Source organism: Hyla sarda, chromosome 3 (assembly GCF_029499605.1).
Source record: "Hyla sarda isolate aHylSar1 chromosome 3, aHylSar1.hap1, whole genome shotgun sequence".
In the NCBI taxonomy this organism is placed as follows: Eukaryota; Metazoa; Chordata; class Amphibia; order Anura; family Hylidae; genus Hyla; species Hyla sarda.
Window position 1 is genome coordinate 391739261 of NC_079191.1, and position 23134 is coordinate 391762394.

At 41.1% G+C, this 23134-nt stretch overlaps 1 protein-coding gene across 13 annotated transcripts in view; it reads left to right on the forward strand.

The window, feature by feature from the left end:
* Positions 1-23134, forward strand: part of WDPCP (WD repeat containing planar cell polarity effector) — a 361777-nt gene that overhangs the window by 225398 nt on the left and 113245 nt on the right. For 11 of the 13 annotated variants that reach the window (XR_008891607.1, XR_008891606.1, XM_056567997.1 and 8 more), the window contains 2 exons: positions 6541-6604; positions 18953-19055. Coding sequence is in view for 11 of the 13 variants with exons in the window: in XM_056567997.1 (XP_056423972.1) it covers positions 6541-6604; positions 18953-19055 (167 nt within the window). In the remaining 2 variants the exon portion in view is untranslated. Of the gene's footprint in view, positions 1-6540; positions 6605-15836; positions 15980-18952; positions 19056-19156; positions 19188-23134 lie in introns of those variants that run through there. The other 2 variants (XM_056567999.1, XM_056568000.1) reach the window with 2 other exon arrangements.

The following is a 23134-nucleotide window of genomic DNA, read 5'->3' on the forward strand; positions in this document are numbered from 1 at the left end:
ACCGGCACTCACCAGGATAGATGCAGTAGAGTTAGCGTTTATTCATCTCAGGTCATAAAATAGGACACATCCTCTGTTTTAACCTGAGATGTATAAACACTAACTTCATTGTATCTATCTTGATGAATGCTGGGATCTTCTTTACACCATTACACTGGATTTGACGCTACCACATGCACTCCGCTACTGTAGTGCTGACACTTATCTAAGAAATACAAAAATGATCTTAAAAATTCCTGTGCCAGCCTGTGTAAGAAAATGTCTTCCTGTATGAAGCAATGATAGATCACTTTTGCTGGGATAGAAGAGTCTTGTTCTAGAAAAGTTAGGCTGGGTTCACATCACGTTTTCTCCCATACGGGAGCGCATACAGCAGGGGGAGCTGAAACCTCGTGCTCCCGTATGCCTTTCTATGCGCTCCCGTATGTAATTCATTTCAATGAGCCGGCCAGAGTGAAACGTTCGGTCCGGTGGATCATTTTTGTGCCGTATGCGCTTTTACAACCGGACCTAAAACCGTGATTGACCACAGTTTTAGGTCCGGAGAAAAAGTGCAAAAATGAGCCAACCGGACCGAACGTTTCACTCCGACCGGCTCATTGAAATTAATTACATACGGGAGCGCATAGAAAGGCATACGGGAGCACGAGGTTTCAACTCCCCCATGCCGTATGCACTCCCGTATGGGAGAAAATGTGATGTGAACCCAGCCTTAGTCTGTCCTGCTGACTGTGGGACACACATGTGCCGCACTGTTCTTGGCTGTTTCCATCAACCATGTAGACATTGAATGGAGCTGCAGGGTGCATACGTGTCCATCATCTCTGTTAAAGCTCCTCTATATTTTATTGTATTATTTTCATGCAGCCAGCAGGGACATTTTAGCCAAAAGCTCTGTTCTAGCCATTGGTGGGCCCCATAGTGATCTTTTACCATAATCTCCTAACCTGTGGATAAGTGATAATTTTTATGTAAGCCTCTGTGAAGCTGACTACTGGTTGGCTACTATATATTTTACTGTGTTTGTTTTATTGACATTGACGTTTTGGGACATGATTATCACATGAATAATGAATTTTACAGCTGAACCAGAACGTCTACCATGAAGTGGCTGCCACTTACTTTTTTTTTCATTGGACACTGTTAATCTATTTTCATTATGAGATGTAGGGGCTGGTAGTCTGCCAACTTTTCTGGTCAAGGTTCAGTCAGCCCATTTGATAATATAAATTGTTCTGAGATGCATGTGTAGTCATGTGATTATTTCTTAAATGAGGAATGCCACGATAGTAAATGTGATTATCTTGTTTCTTCCGCCATAATGTAGAATTGCACTACTATCTACCATCTCACTATATTACATTCTCTTCCATCATGTCTGTGTACAGTGCAACCACTTACACCCTCTGCAATATTGGGCTCCTCTCAAGCTCAAGTGCAGCGTTCCCTCTCCCCTTGGTCCCCTCCTTTTTTTTGCGAAATGGGTAAGGGAAATATCTCCAGATCACTTAAACAACAGATATAAAATCACAGCTATTGATCTTAGCTCATAAACCTTCATCTCTTCTAAGTACCAGGAAACAAATGATTTTGGTATAGAGTCCCCACTGCAATTCATACATTTTTGACTTATGATCTTTGTATGGGTGATGTGGTTTCAAAGAGGGAATCACCCTTCAATTTCTTTCGGTCCTGTAAGTGTATTGTACATTTCTATTAGGAAGTACGCAGAATTACTTAAGGGGCACTGTCTTGGTGGGGATTTGGGGCTTTCCAACTTACTTAATGCTGCTAAAGCATGTAGTCCCACTGTGAAAGTCCACAAATATTCCATAAAGAAGTACCGTTGAATGGTAATATTGATCTCTCCAAACAAGAACAATCCCTCTGCAGTAGATGAAGTATGCTTTTATTGGATTCAGTTAGCAAGTTCAGCAGAGTACTAGGGGAATGTAAGTGAGTAGGCCAGGGGTCACTTACCTGGGTCTGCTGTTAGACGAAAGGTCCGAGGGGAGTACTAAAGCTGGTCTAACAACAAACAGCAGACCCAGGTAAGTGACCCCTGGCCTGGTCACTTACATTCCCCTAGTACTCTCTATGTTGGTCAATATTTTTAGCTAAAAACACAGAGAAGCTACACATCTTTTTGTTATATTTTTCTGTGTCTGTTCTTCTACTGATTTGGGCTAAAAATATTGACCAAAATACTGTGTGTTAACCCAGCAGAAAGGTATGTTCACACAGAAACAGTGGGGCAAAAAAGTATTTAGTCATCCACCAATTGTGCAATTTCTCCCACTTAAAACGATGAGAGGCCTGTAATTTTCATCATAGGTATACCTCAACTATGAGAGACATAATGAGAGAAAAAAATCCATAAAATCACATTGTCTGATTTTTAAAGAATTTATTTGAAAATTATGGCAAAAATAAGCATTTGGTCACCTACAAACAAGCAAGATTTCTGGCTCTCACAGACCTGTAACTTCTTCTTTAAAAGTCTCCTCTGTCCTCCACTTGTCTTTACCTGTATTAATGGCTCCTGTTTGAACTTGTCATCAGTATAAAAGACACCTGTCCACAACCTCAAACAGTCACACTCCAAACTCCACTATGGCCAAGACCAAAGGACTGTCGAAAGACACCAGAATTTTTTTTAGACCTGCACCAGACTGGGAAGACTGAATCTGCAATAGACAAGCAGCTTGGTGTGAAGAAATCAACTGTGGGAGAAACTATTAGAAAATGGAAGACATACAAGACCACTGATAATCTCCTTCGATCTGGGGCTCCACGCAAGATCTCACCCCGTGGTGTCAAAATGATCATAAGAACGGTGAGCAAAAATCCCAGAACTACACGGGGGAACCTAGTGAATGACCTGCAGAGAGCTGGGACCAAAGTAAAAAAGGCTACCATATGTAACACACTACGAAGAAGCATTCCATGGTCTCAACCCCATAGAAAACCTTTAGAGGAAGTTGAAAGTCTGTGTTGCCCAGCGACAGCCCCAAAACATCACTGCTCTAGAGGAGATCTACATGGAGGAATGGGCCAAAATACCAGCAACAGTATGTGAATACCTTGTGAAGACTTACAGAAAATGTTTGACCTCTGTCATTGCCAACAAAGGGTATATAACAAAGTATTGAGATTAACTTTTTTGTTATTGACCAAATACTTATTTTCCACCATAATTTGCTAATAAATTCTTAAAAAATCCAACATTGGGACAGACATCAGACATTGTCTCTCATAGTTGAGGTATACCTATAATAAAAATTATAGGCCTCTCATCTTTTTAAGTGGGAGAACTTGCACAATTGGTGGATGACTAAACACTTTTTTCCCCACTGTACACCCTGTGAATTTTCCACTGCCCATTTCAGTGCAGTAACCGCAAAATGGATGGGATTTGCAGAAGTCTCATCCACACGATGTGTACAAAATCTGCAACTAATTTGACCCATGTTGCAGATTTTGCTGTGGAGGAGTTGCAGATGTGCAACTACAGAATTTATATGGGTACTGTCAGATATAAAAACTTTTTATATGTTACAATAGTTTTTTTTAATATACTTCTTTTTTTTTTTTTTTAAATCACATTTTATTAAAGAAAACTGCCTTTGAAAACCCCACCACTAGGGGTCCCCATACCTCCTGGCACACTGATGAGTCCCACAGCAGCATGAGCATGTCCAAGGGTCATGGACACGAGGGGGCTGATTGAAAAGGCTGCCGGAGGAACACAGCCTGCAGCAACACAGCTGTAACACAGTTTTACCAATCATATGCCTCCAGCTGCTGCAAAACTACAACTCCAGGCAGTAAAAGGATGTATGGGCATGCTGGGAGTTGTTGTTTTGCAAAAGCTGTAGGCTCACAGCTGAAGGCAACACTGCTGCAAAAAAGAGTTATCCAAACACTGTATCTACAACTATTCCAAAACTACAAGTCCCAGCATTACAGGACTGGCAAAGATGATGCACATGAATGACATAGGAAGATCTAAGTTATACACTCACCATATTGTCTTTGGTGGTAGAGTACAGGCAATCTCTAATAATTGTTGTGTGTGTCGGCAGAGTGAGGGAGGGAAATGAGTCATCACAGTGCAGGCGAGAGAGGGACACACCCCATCCCTTTGACAAGATGGAAAAGACATTTAGCAGCTGTAATAAGCTATTTTATAGTGAAATATCTGTGATAGAGACACAAAAACTACATGTACATGATCAGGATCATTTACTGAGTAGCATATAACAGTTTTGTTTTTTGTGGGATCTGACAGGTATGTTTAAGTTTTTTTTTGCTGCATGTCTGTCCTGTGTGAACATACCATAAGGGTGTCCCTACACATTACGGTAACCACATGCAGTAACTTTATTTTTCATCTACAGATGCCACAATTTCTCAGCCATTTGGCAGATAGCTGGCATTCACAGTCTTGGCTCCTATTATTCACCCTCCTTCCACCTATCCCTTTAAAAAGTCTTCCAAGTTGCATTGTTACAAAGAAACACACGGAAGTTACCATGCGTAGAGAATGTTTATTCAGGACAATGCTCAGTTTATCATTCACCTGTCCCATAGTTTTTTTTTACGTGCTTATATTTGCTTTTAATATAGAATCTATGTACATTTCAAACTGCTTGGCATTTGTCTGGTTTGATACTGAAGATATCCTGCTTGCTAGTATGAAAAACCCAATAAAAATAAAAGGCTGTAGTAGTATATGTGTATTTCATAACTGAGATTAATAATAATATTCATATAAGAAGAAATGTGTATGATGAGTTATTGTTGCCAATGTGGTTTTAATCTCTCATTAAGAAACAGTTTCTACAGTGAAAGTTATTAATGATTATTTAGAGGCGAGGAAGAGTAAAATAAATAGCCTACAGCACCCGAGGTGTAAGAACAATTACATTGAGCTAACTGAAGTCACTATGTAGGATCATCATAACATTCATTTCTCTCGTAATTGTTTTGAACTATATTGGAAATTAGTAGTTATAATAACTGGCATGTAATACAGGGTGGGCCATTTATATGGATACACCTTAATAAAATGGGAATGGTTGGTGATATTAACTTCCTGTTTGTGGCACATTAGTATATGTGAGGGGGGAAACTTTTCAAGATGGGTGGTGACCATGGCGGCCATTTTGAAGTCGCCCATTTTGAATCCAACTTTTGTTTTTTCAATAGGAAGAGGGTCATGTGACACATCAAACTTATTGGGAATTTCACAAGAAAAACAATGATGTTCTTGGTTTTAACGTAACTTTATTCTTTCATGAGTTATTTACAAGTTTGTGACCACTTATTTACAAGTTTCTGACCACTTATAAAATGTGTTGGATTGTCAATGCAACCCTCTTCTCCCACTCTTCACACACTGATAGCAACACCGCAGGAGAAATGCTAGCACAGGCTTCCAGTATCCATATACACTGCTATATACTACTATATACACCGCAGGAGAAATGCTAGCACAGGCTTCCAGTATCCGTGGTTTCAGGTGCTGCAGAATGGGCAAAACAAAAATTGGAACAGGACCCTCAGTTTACGCAGAAGATTTTGTTCAGTGATGAGGCAAACATTTATGTGAATGGGGAAGTTAACAAACAAAACCACCGCTATTGGTCTGACACTAACCAACATTGGATAGATCCCTCCAAGACTGTATATATGGGGTACAAAGATAGTTTCGCCATTGGATATGCAAAATTGCTACATGATGATGTGTTTCCCTCTTTATGCACTGAAGCTGGCACGTTCCCTTGAGTTTTTCCAGCAAGATGGTGACCACCACATTATGGGTGTCAGGTCCGAGCATTCCTAGATGAACAGTTTCCTGGAAAGTGGATTGGTCATCGTGGGCCAGTTGAATGGCCCCCAAGGTCTCCCGATCTGACCCCCTTAGACTTTTTTCTTTGGAGTCATCTGAAGGCAATTGTCTATGCTGTGAAGATACTAGATGTGTAGCAGCTGAAACTATGGATAATGGAAGCCTGTGCTAGCATTTCTCCTGCGGTGTTGCTATCAGTGTGTGAAGAGTGGGAGAAGAGGGTTGCATTGACAATCCAACACAATGGGCAGCAGATTGAACACATTTTATAAGTGGTCAGAAACTTGTAAATAACTCATGAAAGAATAAAGTTACATTAAAACCAAGCACATCATTGTTTTTCTTGTGAAATTTCCAATAAGTTTGATCTGTCACATGACCCTCTTCCTATTGAAAAAACAAAAGATGGATTCAAAATGGCCGACTTCAAAATGCCCGCCATGGTCACCACCCATCTTGAAAAGTTTCCCCCCTCACATATACCAATGTGCCACAAACAGGAAGCTAATATCACCAACCATTCCCATTTTATTAAGGAGTATCCTTATAAATGGCCCACCCTGTATAATATATGTATTGCAAAGGTTAGTATTTAAAAAACAAAATAAAAAAGATATAAAAAAGATTTATATATAAAAATAAAAAAAAAAGGTCATTTTCGCTACTATGTCCACCTTCTTTTTCAGGCATCAGCGATTTGAAAAAGCCTTTCTGCTTGCTGTGGATATTGGTGCACGGGACTTATTCATGGTAAATTTTCATTATTTTTTAAGTTTTATTAACAGACGCTTTATCAACTGCGGTCGGGAATAGTGTGTGGTGTTTTGATTGTGATGTTGTTAGTACTCCACTATATATTCTGTGAGCGTTTCATAGTTTGCATGTCATCTTGGTCTTACATCAAAATCCCATAACTAAGGCTCTGCTCATACCATGATACTGCATTTAAAGGGGTATTCTAAAGAAAGTAATTGTTTACAAATCACCTGTCGGCAGAAAATTATACAAATTTGTAAATAACTTCTATTAAAAAAAAAACAAATCCTTCTAGTACTTATCAGCTGCTGTTTGTTCTGGAGAAAGTTGTCTTTCCAGTCTGACCACAGTGCTCTCTGCTGCCACCTCTGTCAGTGTCCGGAACTGTCCAGAGAGGTTTGCTATGGGGATTTGCTACTCCTAGATATATGTAATTGTACAGTTACAGTATAGTTTATTACAAGGATAATTTAGTTTTCTGTTCATACTTTTATCATAATTTTGTTATTTTTATAGTCTCAAAGTGTATCTCCAGCTATTTATAACATTTTTTTTCTAGAGGTATATCTCAGGTCCCGGTTTTATGGGACACATTTACTAATACTGATGTTTCCCATCATAAAGCACAAATGTAATATTCTAGTACAGCTTTTTCTGTATTCCCCAACACAGCACACATCTGTTGAGTATGACAACTGCTACAAAATACTGGTTGTACCGGGTGTACTCACCTCAACTACTTGCACCTATCTCCAGGCCGTGGGCCCCCCTGGCCCTGTCCAGCCTGCTAGTGATGCCCAGAGGTGGTCAGGAGCTGAAAACAGCTATGCAGGGTTTTTTTTTTCATGCTAGACTTATAACCCCCACAAGGGGGCCTTTTTCTTGCCCCATATATCACACATCTATGGCATATCGTGTAAATGTGTCATAAATATCCCTGATCAGATATTCCTTTTAAAACTAGACCAGACAGACAGAAGCTGCTCAATATTTATCACAATGGTACTTGTTTTATGATGAATTTATTGCAACCTCTTGGTTGGCTACTTTAACCCCTTCCCTGACCCATGACATACATGTACATATAGTAATGGTCAGGTCGGCACTTCCGTCCGTGGTGGTGGTGCACGAGGTGGGAGTAATCCAGTATATGAAATAAGGAACCCAGCACTCACCGGTAATGCTTAATCATGTGGATTTATTGATCCATAGTAGAAATCATGACATGAAGGACTCTTTTCGGCATATTGCCTTTTTTCAGCTTGCTGCCTATCCACGTCAACTCTCTGTTATGGACATTGTTTATATGGACTTTATTTCCTCTGGATACTCCTGGTTTAATTGCCAGGATGCCGCTTTGCAGCTCAACCTACTTACCATGTATTATGTGCATTACATTGGTCCACCGCCCTTCCCCTGGCTCCTCCCTGTCCCTTCCCACTGCGCCTCTACCTTGATGTTTACTTGTTGTTATGACTACGTTGACGTGCGCTGGCCTGGCCGATCACATGATGCGGCGTCTGACGTCCTCATCCGGTGCCTTCTCACACTATATCTGTAGACAGGTTCATTTAGATGTACACGCAGCAAGCTGAGGAAGGCTATTTGCTGAAACGCGTCCTTCATGTCATGATTTCTACTATGGATCAATAATGATGTGATCAATAGGGATGATGGTATTTAAAACATTAAATGTTGGTCATCCCTGCTGTCTAGTGGCCCCATTGCTCCCCCCGCACAATGTAATTGTGGGGAGCCGATGGGTTGCTGGGGAAGCCCGAGGCCTTATCTGTGCTTCAATGTCTGCTATGCCTCTGCACTTTAGCAATAGATTACCAATTGCATTGATCAATGTAAGTCATCTACTGCAAATAAAAAAAAAAGTTAAAAAATAATGTTTTACATAAAGTTTCATAACGTTTACATAAATGTAATATATAAAGTATAACCTCTCTACTAAAAAATTACATCACTCCCCTTTTTTAATTTTCCAAATATAAAATAAATTAATAAATATATTTGGTATTACCGCAAGTGCAATTGTGCAAATTATTGTTATTGTTGATCTTGCACAGTCAACAGCATAAACCACACAAAAAAAAACTTACAAATGCCAAAATTGTTGGTTTTTGGTCTCATCATATGTCAGAAAAAAATTTAATTAAAAAAAATGATCAAAAAGGCAGAACTACACAAATGTGGTATCATTTTTTTACCATAAAACGAAACACAAATGATCCAAGAACAATGTTTCCCAACCAGGGTGCCTCCAGCTGTGGCAAAACTACAACTCCAAACATACTGGGACCCTGGTGGACAAACACTGCTCTAAGACATGCTGTTAGAGCAAAAAAGAAATCACACAGCACCAAAAATCTAGTGCAAGGCTTGCAACTTTTTGGGTACAATATTGAGGCAGAATTCTGAAGTATTTAGCTTGGTAAATCTCCACGCACCATTAAAGTGACACATTATGAACACATTTGCCAGTACATTCTAGAAGAACAATGATGGGACATGGACTTCAAGAAGTTTTACATTTCATCCGCTCTTTGTCCCTCCCACTAAATTAGCTGCAAAAGTCAATTTATCCATGTCTTTAATGGCTTTTTAAAAAGCACCACATGAGGTTTTTGTTTCACAGGACCCTTCCCCACAATGCCCCAGCAAGGTCAGGTAGTCAAAGCAAATACAGCTATTGCTTCTTACCCAGCATGTCACCCCAATGCAACTAATTGTATGGACGGCTACATAACAATGGGGAGAAAACCTTTACAAAATCTATTCACCGGCCTGTTTGCTTTCCTCTTTTACATAATGAACACATTATGGACTCTTTAATGGGGATTTTAACAGTAGATGCTAATAATGTTTATCCTATAAAGTAAGTGGACCTGAACTCATTCAGGACATTGAGTTGTCTTCCACCAGGAAGCCTTTACTTTAGTAGGATTCAACTCCACAAATTATATGAGAGACATTGAGAACCCGATTTCTTTTATCACATTTTACAGTAGATAGACTTTCAGTACGTTTACTTAACAGGTTATTCTCAGAAGTGACCTGTAAATATACATCATGAGAGCAGATTGATCATGTACACATTAATTCTTTACATGTATTTTTTATGTGTTTTGCTTCTATATTTGGCTCACAAATCCCTCTGTTCTGCTGTCCACTCATTCTGACATCCACTGCTCAGAAGGGGTGTGTCTGAGGCAAGCACTGAGCCTGCCCTCACTCACCATGCATTCACTTCCTACCTAAGTCTGCTGTGCAGTGCTGGGTTTATTCTCCAATCACTGCAAGCTGCTCTGTAACCCCCTCCTCTGTCTTCATTCTGCAGTCTAATAGGACAGGAGTGAGCACAGAGGAGTGCTAGTCCCGCCCTCACATTCTGGACATTGTCCCAGCTTTTGCTTCAGCTGAGACAAACATGATACTGCAGCCAGACAGTAACATAGTAACATAGTTTGTAAGGTCGAAAAAAGGCAAGAGTCCATCAAGTTCAACCTAAAACCCTACTGTGTTGATCTAGAGGAAGGCAAAACCCCCATGAGGCTAATGCCTATTGCTCCATGACAGCGGAAAAATTCCTTCCCGACCCCAATATGGCGATCAAAATAAATGCCTGGATCACCGTTCTATGCATATAAATCTACTATCCATAACCTGTAATCTTATTACTCTCTAGAAAAACATCCAGGCCCCCCTTGAACTTGTTTATTGAGTCAGACCGCATTACAAAATGTGGCAGAGAGATCCATAGTCTCACTGCTCTTACAGTAAAAAATCTCTGTCTGTGATGATGATGAAACCTTCTTTCCTCTAGACGTAGAGGATGCCCCCTTGTCATGGTTACTGGCCTAGGTATAAAAAGATCACTAGAAATATCTCTATACTGCCCCTTCATATATTTGTACATTGTAATCATATCGCCCCATAGACGTCTTTTCTCTAGACTAAATAACCCCAACCTTGATAACCTGTCTTGGTCCTGTCATCCTCCCAGACCATCAATTATCTTTGTCGCCCTCCCCTGCACCCTCTCCAGTTTAGCCATGTCCTTCTTATATACAGGTGCCCAGAATTGGACACAATACTCCATATGTGGCCTGACTAGTAATTTATACAGCGGCAAAACGATGTCCTTGTCCCGACCCTCTATACCTCTCACTATGCCTTTGATACATCCCATGACTTTGTTAGCCTTGGCAGCCGCTGCCTGGCACTGATTGCTAAAGTCGAGTTTACTGTCCACCAGTACTCTCAAGTCTTTTTCGATAGAAGTTTGACCTAGTTTCTTATTATTTAGCACATAATTGTACATTTAGTTTTTATGGCCCAAGTGCATAACCTTACATTTATCCACATTAAACTACATTTGCCATGTCTGTGCCCAAACCTCCAGTTTCCCCAGATCCCTCTGTAATATTGGCCCTCATTTACTATTGCAAACCTGACATGCTTTGTCGGGTTGTGAACCAGATTCTGGCGCATTGCGCCAGGATTGAAAAAAAAAAAAAGACAGACTAACTCTCCATTTTACTAAGAAAACTCGAAAAAGGGGCGTGTTCTTGATATTTTCACAAAAACCTAACATAGGTTTTCACAGAAAATGTGGTGGATTTCAGGAGGAAAACCCGACAGATCAGAGCATGTGTAAAAAAAAAAAAAAAGCTAAATGTAGGGAAAGTGGAAAATGTAGGGAAACCTTAATAAATACTGTGGAAAAAAAAATATTTGTAAATCAGGGCCATTGCGTTATCATTCTCTGTGGTAATCACTCTACCCAGTTTGATGTCATCTGCAAATATAGAAATTCTACTTTGTAATCCCTCTACAAGGTCATTAATAAACATATTGAAAAGAATTGGACCCAGTAATGACCCCTGTGGTACCCACTTGTAACTGTCACCCAACCAGAGTAAGTTCCATTGATACTGACCTCTGCTTCCTATCACTGAGCCAGTTGCCAACTAATTTAAATATGTCCTCCCCCAGTCCCAGTATGCTCATTTTATGTACTAACCTTTTGTGTGGCACAGTGTCAAATGCCTTAGAAAAGTCCAGATACAGTGGTCCCCCGACATACGATCATTTCAACATACAATGGCCTCTCAGAGGCCATCATATGTTGAAGGCAGCATCAACATACGGTGCTTTTGTGCCGGGGCCATCACAAAAACGGATATCAGATAGCCGTTTAATGTGCCCCATGTGCCCTGCTGAATGATACTTATATGTCCCTGCCGCTCCGGCCCGTCATTTCGCTGCTACTCCACTGCTGTTGCTCTGCACCATCGCTCTCATCAGATTTTACTCTATATAACGCTTGGCAAAGCGTTATATTGGATAAAATCTTTATCCTCACCATCCCCGGGGGATGCTCCTGCCTGCAGGGATGGTGAGGATATGAACTTATAAACTAGTCCCCGCCACGCCCGTATGTAGTCCCCTGGACGGGGAGCTCCTCTCACCTAGTCCGTGTCTTTGTCCGGCAGCAACGCCCCCTCAGCTTGATTGACGTCTGTTCAGTGAGCAGAGTGATGACGTGGCCCGTCCTGCCGGCCGAGGACATGGACTAGGTGAGAGATACTCCCCGCCCAGGGGACTACTTACGGGCGTGGCGGGTAACTAGTTTATAAGTTCATATCCTCACCATGCTTGCAGGCAGGAGCGTCCACCGGGGATGGTGAGGATAATGATTTTACCCTATATAACGCTTTGCCAAGCGATCGCTGCACCCATTGAAGCAGACAGGCTCCCTGTCATCAGCTGACTAGTGAATCAGGTCTCGGCTGCATTGCAACCTGGGAAAAATCTGAGACAACAGTAATTTTGTATGCTGTTAAAAATAAATATTGGGGTGAAAATCCCAAACTAATTGTGAGAAAACCATCACACACAAGTACAGACACTATATTATGAACGACACTAACTTTACAACCCCTGTAGCATAGTCAAATAAAAAAAAATACTGGAATACCCCTTTAATTTGATTACAATTGTTAACCCTATAGATGCTGGCTGTAAACTAAGCAGCAAATGTCTGTGGTCAACTTAGGAGGAAATCATTTTTATCCCTGTGATTTATGTATATGGATCCTATAAAAGTTTTTGTTTTGAGACGTCTAAAATCCGTGTTCTAGCTGTCATTCACTCACATTACTTAGACTTAGTAATTGTCCTTATGTTGTTGTTTGTTTATGTATCACTCTGTATATGAAGTTTTTACAGTAGGTGTGTCAGATCAACAAGTGTTTATTTTTTTCCTTATCATGTGTGACTACTTATCTTTCCCTGGGTCACCACCTCAGAACTTCTGGCATTCATTCCACAGTCTCACACTTATGATCTGGTTTCCGGTCTGTCTTGTCATGGCCTGATTGTTATGCACGCTCACCTTTTATACATTCTGACATTACTACAGCGTTCATTACAGTTCGGTATCGTGCACGTTGATAAATATATACTGTCTGCCCTATTATCTAGATGGCTCCTACAGAGTATATACCGTACATACATAGACACACAATACAGATGTTGGTTGCAAACATATTAAGGCTTATTTAAGTTTATTAGCAATAAAATTATCTTGCTACAAAACTATTTTATTTTTTATTTAATAACCAGAGGACTAAGATACTCTGCCTCAATGGCTGTATTTAAATTGTCAGTAGATAGTGTGAGTGCAATATTATCAGCTCCATATAAGAGAATTAGCCATAGTAAATAATTATCATTATTATGGTTTTAGTTGCAGTCAGGGTTAAAGGTGTACTCCAGCGCTAAACATCGTATCCCCTATCAAAAGGATAGGGGATAAGATGTTGGATCGCGGGGATCCCACCGCTGGGGACCCCCGTAATCTCTCCTGCAGCACCCCCATTTTTCAGCTGCACAGAGCGAGGATCGCTCTGTGGCTGATGACGGTGGTGCAGGGGACGGAGTATCGTGATGTCATGGTTCCGCTTCCTCGTGACGTCACGCCCTGTCCCCTCAATGCTAGTCTATGGGAGTGGGCATGACGGCCACCATGCCCCCTCCCTCCCATAGACTTGCATTGAGGGGACAGGGCGTGACGTCACGAGGAAGCGGAACCATGACATCACCATACTCCGTCCCCTGCACCACCCGTCATCAGCCACAGAGCGATCCTCGCTCTGTGCAGCTGAAAAACGGGGGTGTTGCAGGAGAGATCGCGGGGGTCCTCAGTGGCAGGATCCCCGCGATCTAACATCTAATCCCCTATCCTTTTGATAGGGGATAAGATGTTTAGGGCCAGCGTACCCCTTTAACCTTAGGGTTGATTTGTTGACATTGTTAGGAACACTCCGTGTGCACTCATTTCTTGATGTGTATATTGGCACCATGACGTGTCATTTACATTATGGGGGAGATTTATCAAAACCTGAACAGAGGAAATGTTGCTGAGTTGCCCATAGCAACCAATCAGATCACTTCTTTTCATTTTTCAGGGGCCTTTTCAAAAATTGAAGAAGTGATGGGCAACTCAGCAACATTTCCTCTGGACAAGTTTTGATAAATCTCCCCCATATATGAGTGTATATACTATATATATATATATATACTACTATTTATATACTATTTATATATGTGTATGGGCTGTACACTATAACACACATTTTAAATAATAATAGATTAACTAGGTGATTAAATGTAGGATCCTTTCTTATTCCATTGAAGTTTGTTTAGGTTGATCTTAAAAAACTCTGTGTCCATGGTTATGTGTAGTCAATTGTATCACTCTGTAATCTGATGTCTGCTGCTTCTTGGTGCACTGTTTGATAAATCTCCCCTCTAGATTTTACCTTCTGCCTAGGTACGTGCTCTCAAATCACCCAAATGCAAGTAAAAAGTGCAAGTGTTCACACACAAAAACGTGCACGAGGATGCGGTCTATCGCAAGCCCTTCTCCAAAAGGAGAGAGGCCCCCCAACAAACCAACCCCTTCGCCTCCGGGCCAAAAGGCACCTGCAAGGTTCCAGGTACGATGTCCCCTTTCGCCGAAGCTACTCAGGGACCGAAAGTGTTCCCGGCAAACAACTAGGCGTTAACCAGATTGTCACCAAGGAACCAGTAAAACCGGTTTGGCATCCTGCCGAAACAGGATGCCACAGGGTATAGCAGGGAGGTGAGGAACCTAATGGCCACACACACCTCCCCTAGACCGGCAGGAGGGACACCCAGAAGGGCTACCGCACCCTACCAAATCCTAGTGAACAAACTAACACAAAAAGTGGACACAGTGACAAAAAATAAATAAATAAATAAGTGGATGTGCACAGTGTGTAATACTGCCCGGACATCCGACCGGATCTATAAAAATTCCCCGATCCTAGCCGGAAGGCCGGGATACTAAGGGTGAGTGCCCAGAAGAGTGAGAGAAAAAGTGCGTGCTATGTGCTTTCATTCAAGTGGGGTTGCCAATCCCAAGTGAATTCCAGCACCCTGGGGTCACCACTCCCAGGGCACTTGTGCACCTCGGCCTTCACTCTACCCGGACCTTAAGGCCAGATCCAGCAGGGAACAGGTCTCATCGGGGATGACTGCTGTGCTATACAGCCATCCCTGGTACACCCGTCCTACTGTGTGGTTTCCCATCCTGCCTTGGTGGTTTTCCACACCGCCAACTAACAGAAAAGGTACTACACTTGATCTTAGCCAAAAGGCTAAGATCAACTTGTAGTATAACTTGTAGTATAAGACCATCATACAATCACAGATCGGCTGGCTCCCTGCTCTCCCCCTTGTGTTTCACATGCTGGGCAGCAGCTCTAGTTAGAAAGAAAACAACAGAAATGTGTCTGGAAGTGGAGCTGTTTGTATGTGAAGACAGCAAATAATTACAGTACTACCATACACCTTATATTAGAGGGGCATGCCGGCATCTGTAAATAGAGACAAGGCTTGTAATAGAAGAGAGAATTCTTGTACCTATAGTTCTTTAAAAGACGATCCTGTCCACAGTAAGCCCTGCCATTATCAAAACAAAGGTGCAACACAAAGCTAAGGAAGGTAATGGGAATGATAAATGACTACTTCTGATCTATGATGCCATTACCAGGTGAGGATTAGTATAGATATAGATACGTTTCTATATTGTTTTTATACAAATCTATGAATTCTGCTACACATATTACCTGCAAAATTGCAGATTTTGCAGGAGAACGCTGTCACAGACTCATTGTTTTCCTTGCAGGGCCACTACAGGAAAAAATGCAGTAATACAAGGCTATCCTTCACATAAATGACTGTCCATGGAGTCTACCAGAGCAAGAACATCTATGCCTCTGTGTCCTGGCTCATAGATTAAGTCCATATGCTGTAATATGACATAGGGGCATGGGTACCCTGATGAGATAACATTTTTAATTATTTAGCAGCACAAAATAAAATTTTTGTCAGCTGAAAATTGTTCTTTTCTAAGGCCTCACTACACTGAGTGTTCAGCAAGCAAACTTTTTATGTTACTGAAACCATTTCTTCTCGATCTGTGCATGTATCCTCTGATCAGTATTTGAGATCTCCATGTGACTTGTAACTACTCACTTAACTCCGTCCGTGTTTGTCCACTACATCTACACAATCTCTCGGTATGACATATCAGTTCCAGGTTAAATTTTTTTATAATAATGTGCTGATGTGTCACCTTATGTGAAAAATAATTGAACAGTGAATTTCATAAGAAATTATGCTGTTGTTTAAAACAATAAGGTTGGGCTATGTTCACACATTACAATTGTATGTGGACTCCTTGACTCCTTGTTTTTAGTGGGAATGTGAGCCATAGTTTATAGGATTTGTAAATCACTGCTGCAGTGCCCCCAGTAGAAAGGTAGGTTCCCTTTGGGGTGGCCCAGTACGGGAGTGTTACCCCATGCTCCTGCTGTCCTGTCAGACAACCTCCTTCAGTGTCCCCAAGAACCCCTGCACTTTTTTCCCCATTGTAAATATGTTTTACCATGTAAAGTGTTATAAAATGTAATGTTGCTTTAAGAGTTATACTATGTGATATGTCATGTGATTGTTGCCCAGGAGGTACTAGTGACCAGGTGATCCCAAGAGTGACCTATGGGCTCCCTGCTTGTCTCCCCCATATAAGCCCTGGGTGGAGCTTTTTTCTCTTTGAGCTCTGCTCTTCTGCTAAGCTGAGGTCCAGTGCAGTCTTGTCTAGTGTGTGTGTCCAGAGTGTTGGAGACCTCAAAGTCCAATCCTGCAGCCACCATCAATTCAAGTAAGATAAAGTCACAGCTTTATGAGTCAAGTCAGTCCCTGTCATCTGTCAAGTCAGGATGGTCTGCATTCAAATGTCCAGTCCTACTACAAGTCCCAGCAAGCCCTTAAGGTCTCTGTGTCACTGGTAACCTACTTGGGCCCTGGCTGAACTGTATAGACTTTACAAGCTGTCTACCCTCAGTAAAGCTACTGTTGTCTGTAACTTGACATCAGAGTCTTTATTGCCCCCAAGCCTATCCCAGGATCCAGCGGTATATCTTTGAGTGGTTATAGGCTAAACCACGCCCTGACATCACAAATACAAGGGGTTAATGTCATCTGCCCTCATCACACCCCAATAGCACACCTTTTTTAGGTAAACCTCACTTGGCAGGTCATTTCCACCATTATTTAGCCAGTACTGCACTAGATAGTTTCCTCCATTAGGTAGACAGGTTCCCCAAGTAGGTAGGTAGTTTCCCCCATTAGGTATACAGGACCCCCTGCTATGTAGATAGGTAGTTCACCCCATTAAGGCTATAGACCCCTCCCCCTCACCAACATAAAACATAAAAAAACATACTTGCCTTGTTCAAACTCCCATGCAGTATTCTTGTGCCAGGACGGTCATTTAAGGTCCTCTTGTAGGCTGCAGGCATAACGCTGACAGAGCAAAGATCCAATGTCTATTTACTTTGTCGCAGCTTTCAGCCACATTAAAAAACTTCTTCTGTGCTTTAAGGCAGCCTTCAGACCCTCCTTCTGCCCTCAATCTCCTATAACTGCGCCATTGTTCTGAAATCATTGAGGGGGTCCCCCACTAGAGACCTCCCCCTCACAATATGAGCTACAGCGAAGAGCCCCTAACAAACATGGGCTTCTGCCTTGGTGGCTTGGGGCCTTAAACTAAATGCTTTCCATTTATTACTACAGACACACCACACTGTGTGGACCAATAATAGAGCACAGCACCTACAGATAAATTAAGTTTCTCAGTACTTCGTGCTGGTAATCAGTCAGAAGAATGCAGGGCGCCTTTTATTACTTAGCAGACGCGGACAGCCATAAAACATTGGTCTGCTGGCTGCCAGCTGTAGAGGAGGCAATTTGATAATAGTATTATAATAGTTACATATGCATTCCCTTATATAGAAGCTTATATGGCTCTTATAGTAAATGAACACCTTAATTAGCTAAACAAACAATTTAGGGGTACTCCGCCCCTAGACATCTTATCCCCTCTCCAAAGCATAGGGAATAAGATGTCTGATCGCGGGGGTCCCGCCGCTGGGGACCCCCACAATCTCTCCTGCTGCACCCCCGTACATCAGCAGCCTGGAGCTATGTTTGCTCCGTGGCTGATGACGGGCGATACAGGGGACAGGGTATCATGATGTCACGGTATATGGAAGGGGGCGTGGCCCCCTCCCATAGGCTTGCACTGAGGGGGCGGGGCCGTGACGTAACGATACCCCGTCCCCTGTATCGCCCGTCATCAGCCACGGAGCAAACATAGCTCCAGGCTGCTGATGTACGGGGGTTCAGCAGGAGAGATCGCGGTGGGCCCCAGCGGCGAGACCCCCGTGATCAGACATCTTATCCCCTATCCTTTGGATAGGGCATAAGATGTCTAGGGGTGAAGTACCCCTTTAGGCAGTTTAGTCGTAGCAAATAGCCCCTGGCAATTCCACTGGATCAACATAGAGACTGGAGGAAAAAATCTCTTAAATGGCACAATTTCTGATAGCACATAAAGTATATTCAAAGGTGTCTTTGTCAAAAATTACAGATTCCAGCAGTTGACTTTTCAAAGGCATAGGTTGGTCGGAAAGTGCAGCATAAGCTGGCAAGTAAAATATATGCTTTCTACTTCCTGAAATGTGTTTGATTGCCTGGCTGGAGATAAGGTGCGCGTAAGATGATACATTTGCATCGCGGAAGAATGAAAATTGAGAAAATTAAAACGTAACTGTGGGTTCATCAGTCCTGCCTATGTTCTGTGATCTGGGCAATAAAAGATTCTTTTTCTTTGAAATTCTTCTTTGTTGTGCGCCCAAGATTCATTTTAGATTAATCTTTTATTTTGCTTTATTTCCAAAGGACATCCATTACCTTGCACTAGATAAGGGTGAATGGGCACTAGCTAAAGTGGCAAAGAAAAAGGCTGAGGAAATAGATGCAGAATCAATAAACTCTGGAGTTGGTAAGAATTAACGCTATTTAAAAAGCTGCTTTTTTTTAATCAATACTTTTTCTGTGCTGCTGCAATGTTACAAATGTGGGGGGTTATTGGTTCGTTTCTAGGGAAAAAGAATTAGTGGCGATAAGCTTCAAATACCACCTGCCGATCCCTGACTTCACATAGAACAGATCCACTTTGAATGAAAAATAAGAGTTGGTAGCAAACGGATTACATTTCTTGGCTTACATACATTGTGTTGTGGTAATCTAGTTAGCAAAATTGTGCTTATTTATAGGTTTGTGTGTATTGTGCTGGTGATACAAGGATTAACTGAGCTGAAATCACTGCTTTATGTTTCAACATTGAGGGAATGTGTCATCAGACAATGACATATTGTTTAATTCTAAAGCTTTTATTTTTAACATATTTTGTTCAGAATTATTGATGATATTTTTTCTAGTTTTCCATTTTCCTGTCTATATTTTTAAATAATCCTGAAATCATGCCATTTTCATTTTGGCCACAAAGCCTAAAAATAAGCTGATACTTCCTGTTCTGTCCAGATCACTTTTCAGCATTCTCCTGAGAGTTGACACCACTATATAGATAAGACAGAATCAGACCATTTACAATAGGTGATAGTCACAGCTCACCCCCTCCTTGTACAAGTCAAAGAGCATGCCTAGAAAACTCTCCAATAGAAGTCAATGGGATCCTCTTCAAATTTTGCTTACTATATCCATGGGGCTGCTGTAAAGCATCTCTACATGCTGTGCAGAAGGCTGCCCCATAATAATGTATTAAAAAAATAAATTTTAAAAAATGACAATAATAAAAAAAAATAGACACAGTTCAGAAAAAATAAACATGTTTCAGTATCTGGCTCTAATCCAAAATAAAAAAAAGGGGGGGGGGGTATGCGGCTCACACTATATACGGTATGTAAAGAAGTACAGGGTACCGATGTGACTGCAAAAATCATGATACTCTAACGTGTTTAGTGTACAAAAATCAAATAGAGAGGGTGCAGACCTTCTAGGTAGATGTGCTTGAGTGTATAAAGTATATCAATAATACGGCTAGGTGAATATAAATTATTTATTCATATAAATTAATAAAAATTTATAAAATAAAAATTTATAAAATTAATCCACTATTAATCCATTGCTATAACTCCTATTGCGTCCAATGTAGGAGTTATAGCAATGTATAAAAGGCAAAATAATAGATAATAATATATAAAATAATAAAATGCGCAATATGCATAAGGTGATACCAACTAGAAAGATAGCATAAAATGTCTGTATAGCGGCAATTAATCTCCGCAGTTATCTTTGGTAGTCATTGGTAACAGAGTGGTTTACATCCAAAAATAATGTTCCTTTTGAGACATAAGCTCGTTGGTGGTATAGTTCTTCTATGTGAACTTTCTTATGATTGAAAAATATCACGGCACCACTCACCGACCCAGATGAATACCGAGGATCGCGGTGCGGGCTGGCACAGATGGTGAAGTGCCCGCTGGTTGTCAATGCACTGCGATGTCCCGATTTTTCCTGGCTTCCTTATAGTACTCGGCTGGCACGGACTGCGTCCGGTCCGTCCGGAGATGGTACCTGCAACTGGGAAGCTTTGGTTGGGGAACATCGCAGCACATTGACAACCAGCGGGCACATCTGTTCCAGACGCAACCCATGCCAGCCCGCACCGCGATCCTTGGTATTCATCTAGGTCGGTGAGTGGTGCCGTACACCAACTCTATTATAAGTAAGTTCACATAGGAGAACCATACCACCAACGAGCTTATGTCCCAAAAGGAACATTATTTATGGATGTAAACTACTATGTTACCAATGACTACCAAAGATAACTGCGGAGATTGATTGCCGCTATACAGACATTTTATGCCATCTTTCTAGTTTGTATCACCTTATGCATATTGCGCATTTTATATATGATCTATTATTTTGCCTTTTATACATTGCTGTAGCTCCTACATTGGACGCAATGATAGTAGGTTAATTTGATGAATTTTTATTAATTTATCTGAATAAATAATTTGTATTCACCTAGCCGAATTATTTATATCTTTATATACACTTTATACACTCCAGTACATCTACCTAGGAGGTCTGCACCCTCTCTATTTGATTTTTCTAATCAAAAAAAGATCATGTTTGTTGACACTTTTTCCTTTTAAGGGTCTATTCACACATACAGTATCCTGGGCATATTTAATGCACTGGATTTGAAGCTGCAGATTTGATGCTGTGTCCAGTCATTTAGTTTACATTGAACTCTGCAGCATAAAATCTGCGTCTTCAAATCCTACACATTAAATATGCGCAGGATATTGTACATGTGAATACATGCTAAATGTTTATTATATAGTTACTGTATAAATAATAAGTAAATTATTGAAGTTTATTAAATCATATACTGGAGAACGGAAAAGAAGAACAGAAGATGGGGGTATTATGAGACATCATAGGCCTTATGATCAATAAGGGGGGGGGAGGTTCTTGGATATTGCAGACTTCCTTCATTCCAGTCTGTCCTGGTCTTGTGTTGTTCACACATTACAGAACTCAGATAACTACTGTAATTAGTCATGTACCTATGTGTCTACCACGTGACGCAGATGGATTTTTATCTCCTGGAAATAAACAATGAATGTTTATTCTATGATCTAAAACAGTGTTTTCCAAAGTGTGGCCCTGCAGATGTTGCAAAACTACAACTCCCAGCATGCCCGGACAGCCGTTGGCTGTCCGGGCATGCTGAGAGTTGTAGTTTTGCAACATCTGAAGAGCAAAAGTTTGGAGAAGATGAATCAATACAGATATATCAGTTCATTTTACAATGAATAAACTGTATTTTCTTTTTTTTTTCTTTTTTTTTTTTTTAACAAATAGTTTTTATTAAAGGGTTTCAGTTTACAAGTAAGCCAGGCATACCCGGCATGTAGAGTTAGAGCATAGGTAATAACAATAACATACAGAAAAAAATAAGAAAAAAAGATAAATATAAAACCAACAGAATTCGGTGGTTAGTCGGTCTGTGGATTAACATCTCAACTGACTATAATAGTGAAAACAAAATCATGTTTCAGTACATTGCTGCAACAGGCATATGAAAGGTGTTTAAAGGTGTTTAAAGGTGTCAAGGCCTATCGTTTCTGACATAATAGGAGGAGTCCATCCAGTAATACCATTTGGATCTAAACTCTTGGTATGTGCCATTACCCAGGGAAATAATTTTTTCGAAATCACATGTAAGATTAATAGCTGTAGGTAATTCTTCCGAGTTAGGTATTTCCTCTGACTTCCATCTGCGAAGCAAAATTGTCTTTGCTATCACACATATCTTGCATGTCAGTGCCCTACCCTTCATCGGCCAGTCAGCTATTCCAATCAGCAACAGTACTAATTGAGGCGTCCGTTCTATAGACCAGGGCAAGATCCTGGTCAATATTTGTTTGCAAGTATGCCAATAAGTCTGTATTTTAGGGCAGGTCCATAAGACATGTAGTAATGTACCCCTGCATCCGAATTTCCTCCAACATTCCGGAGAAGCCGAAGGATATATGTTAGCCAGCCTGTCAGGGGTGTAATACCACCTAAGTATCGATTTGGTTGCGGATTCTAAGTGTTGTGAACAGTGTAGGTGTAATCTGATCATCTTAAAAGAACCCTGCCACTCCTCCTGCGTAAATGATAATTTGAGTTCTTTTTCCCAGCTCCTGAGCGGGTGTGATTTAGTAAATCGGGCAGCATGGTTTAGCAAATTGTATAAGATTTTCAATCCCTTCTGTTTGCCGGATAAGTACACCATAGCTAATTTATTCCTTTTAATTCCCGAGGGCATGAGAGTTTGCAATAAGTGGCGAATTTGCAAATATTTATAAAATTCCCTGACTGGCAGGGCGTAAGTCATGGTATGTTGATAGGGTGCCAGAGGTAAAAATATCTCCTACTGTAGTGATGCCATTGCTCAACCATCCGGCTAGGTCAGTGTGAGGTAGTAATGCTTGCACTACTGTGAAGGGCAAGTCTAGAACGTCGAATAGGGAATCAGACATTGGATTACTGCTTGCATTT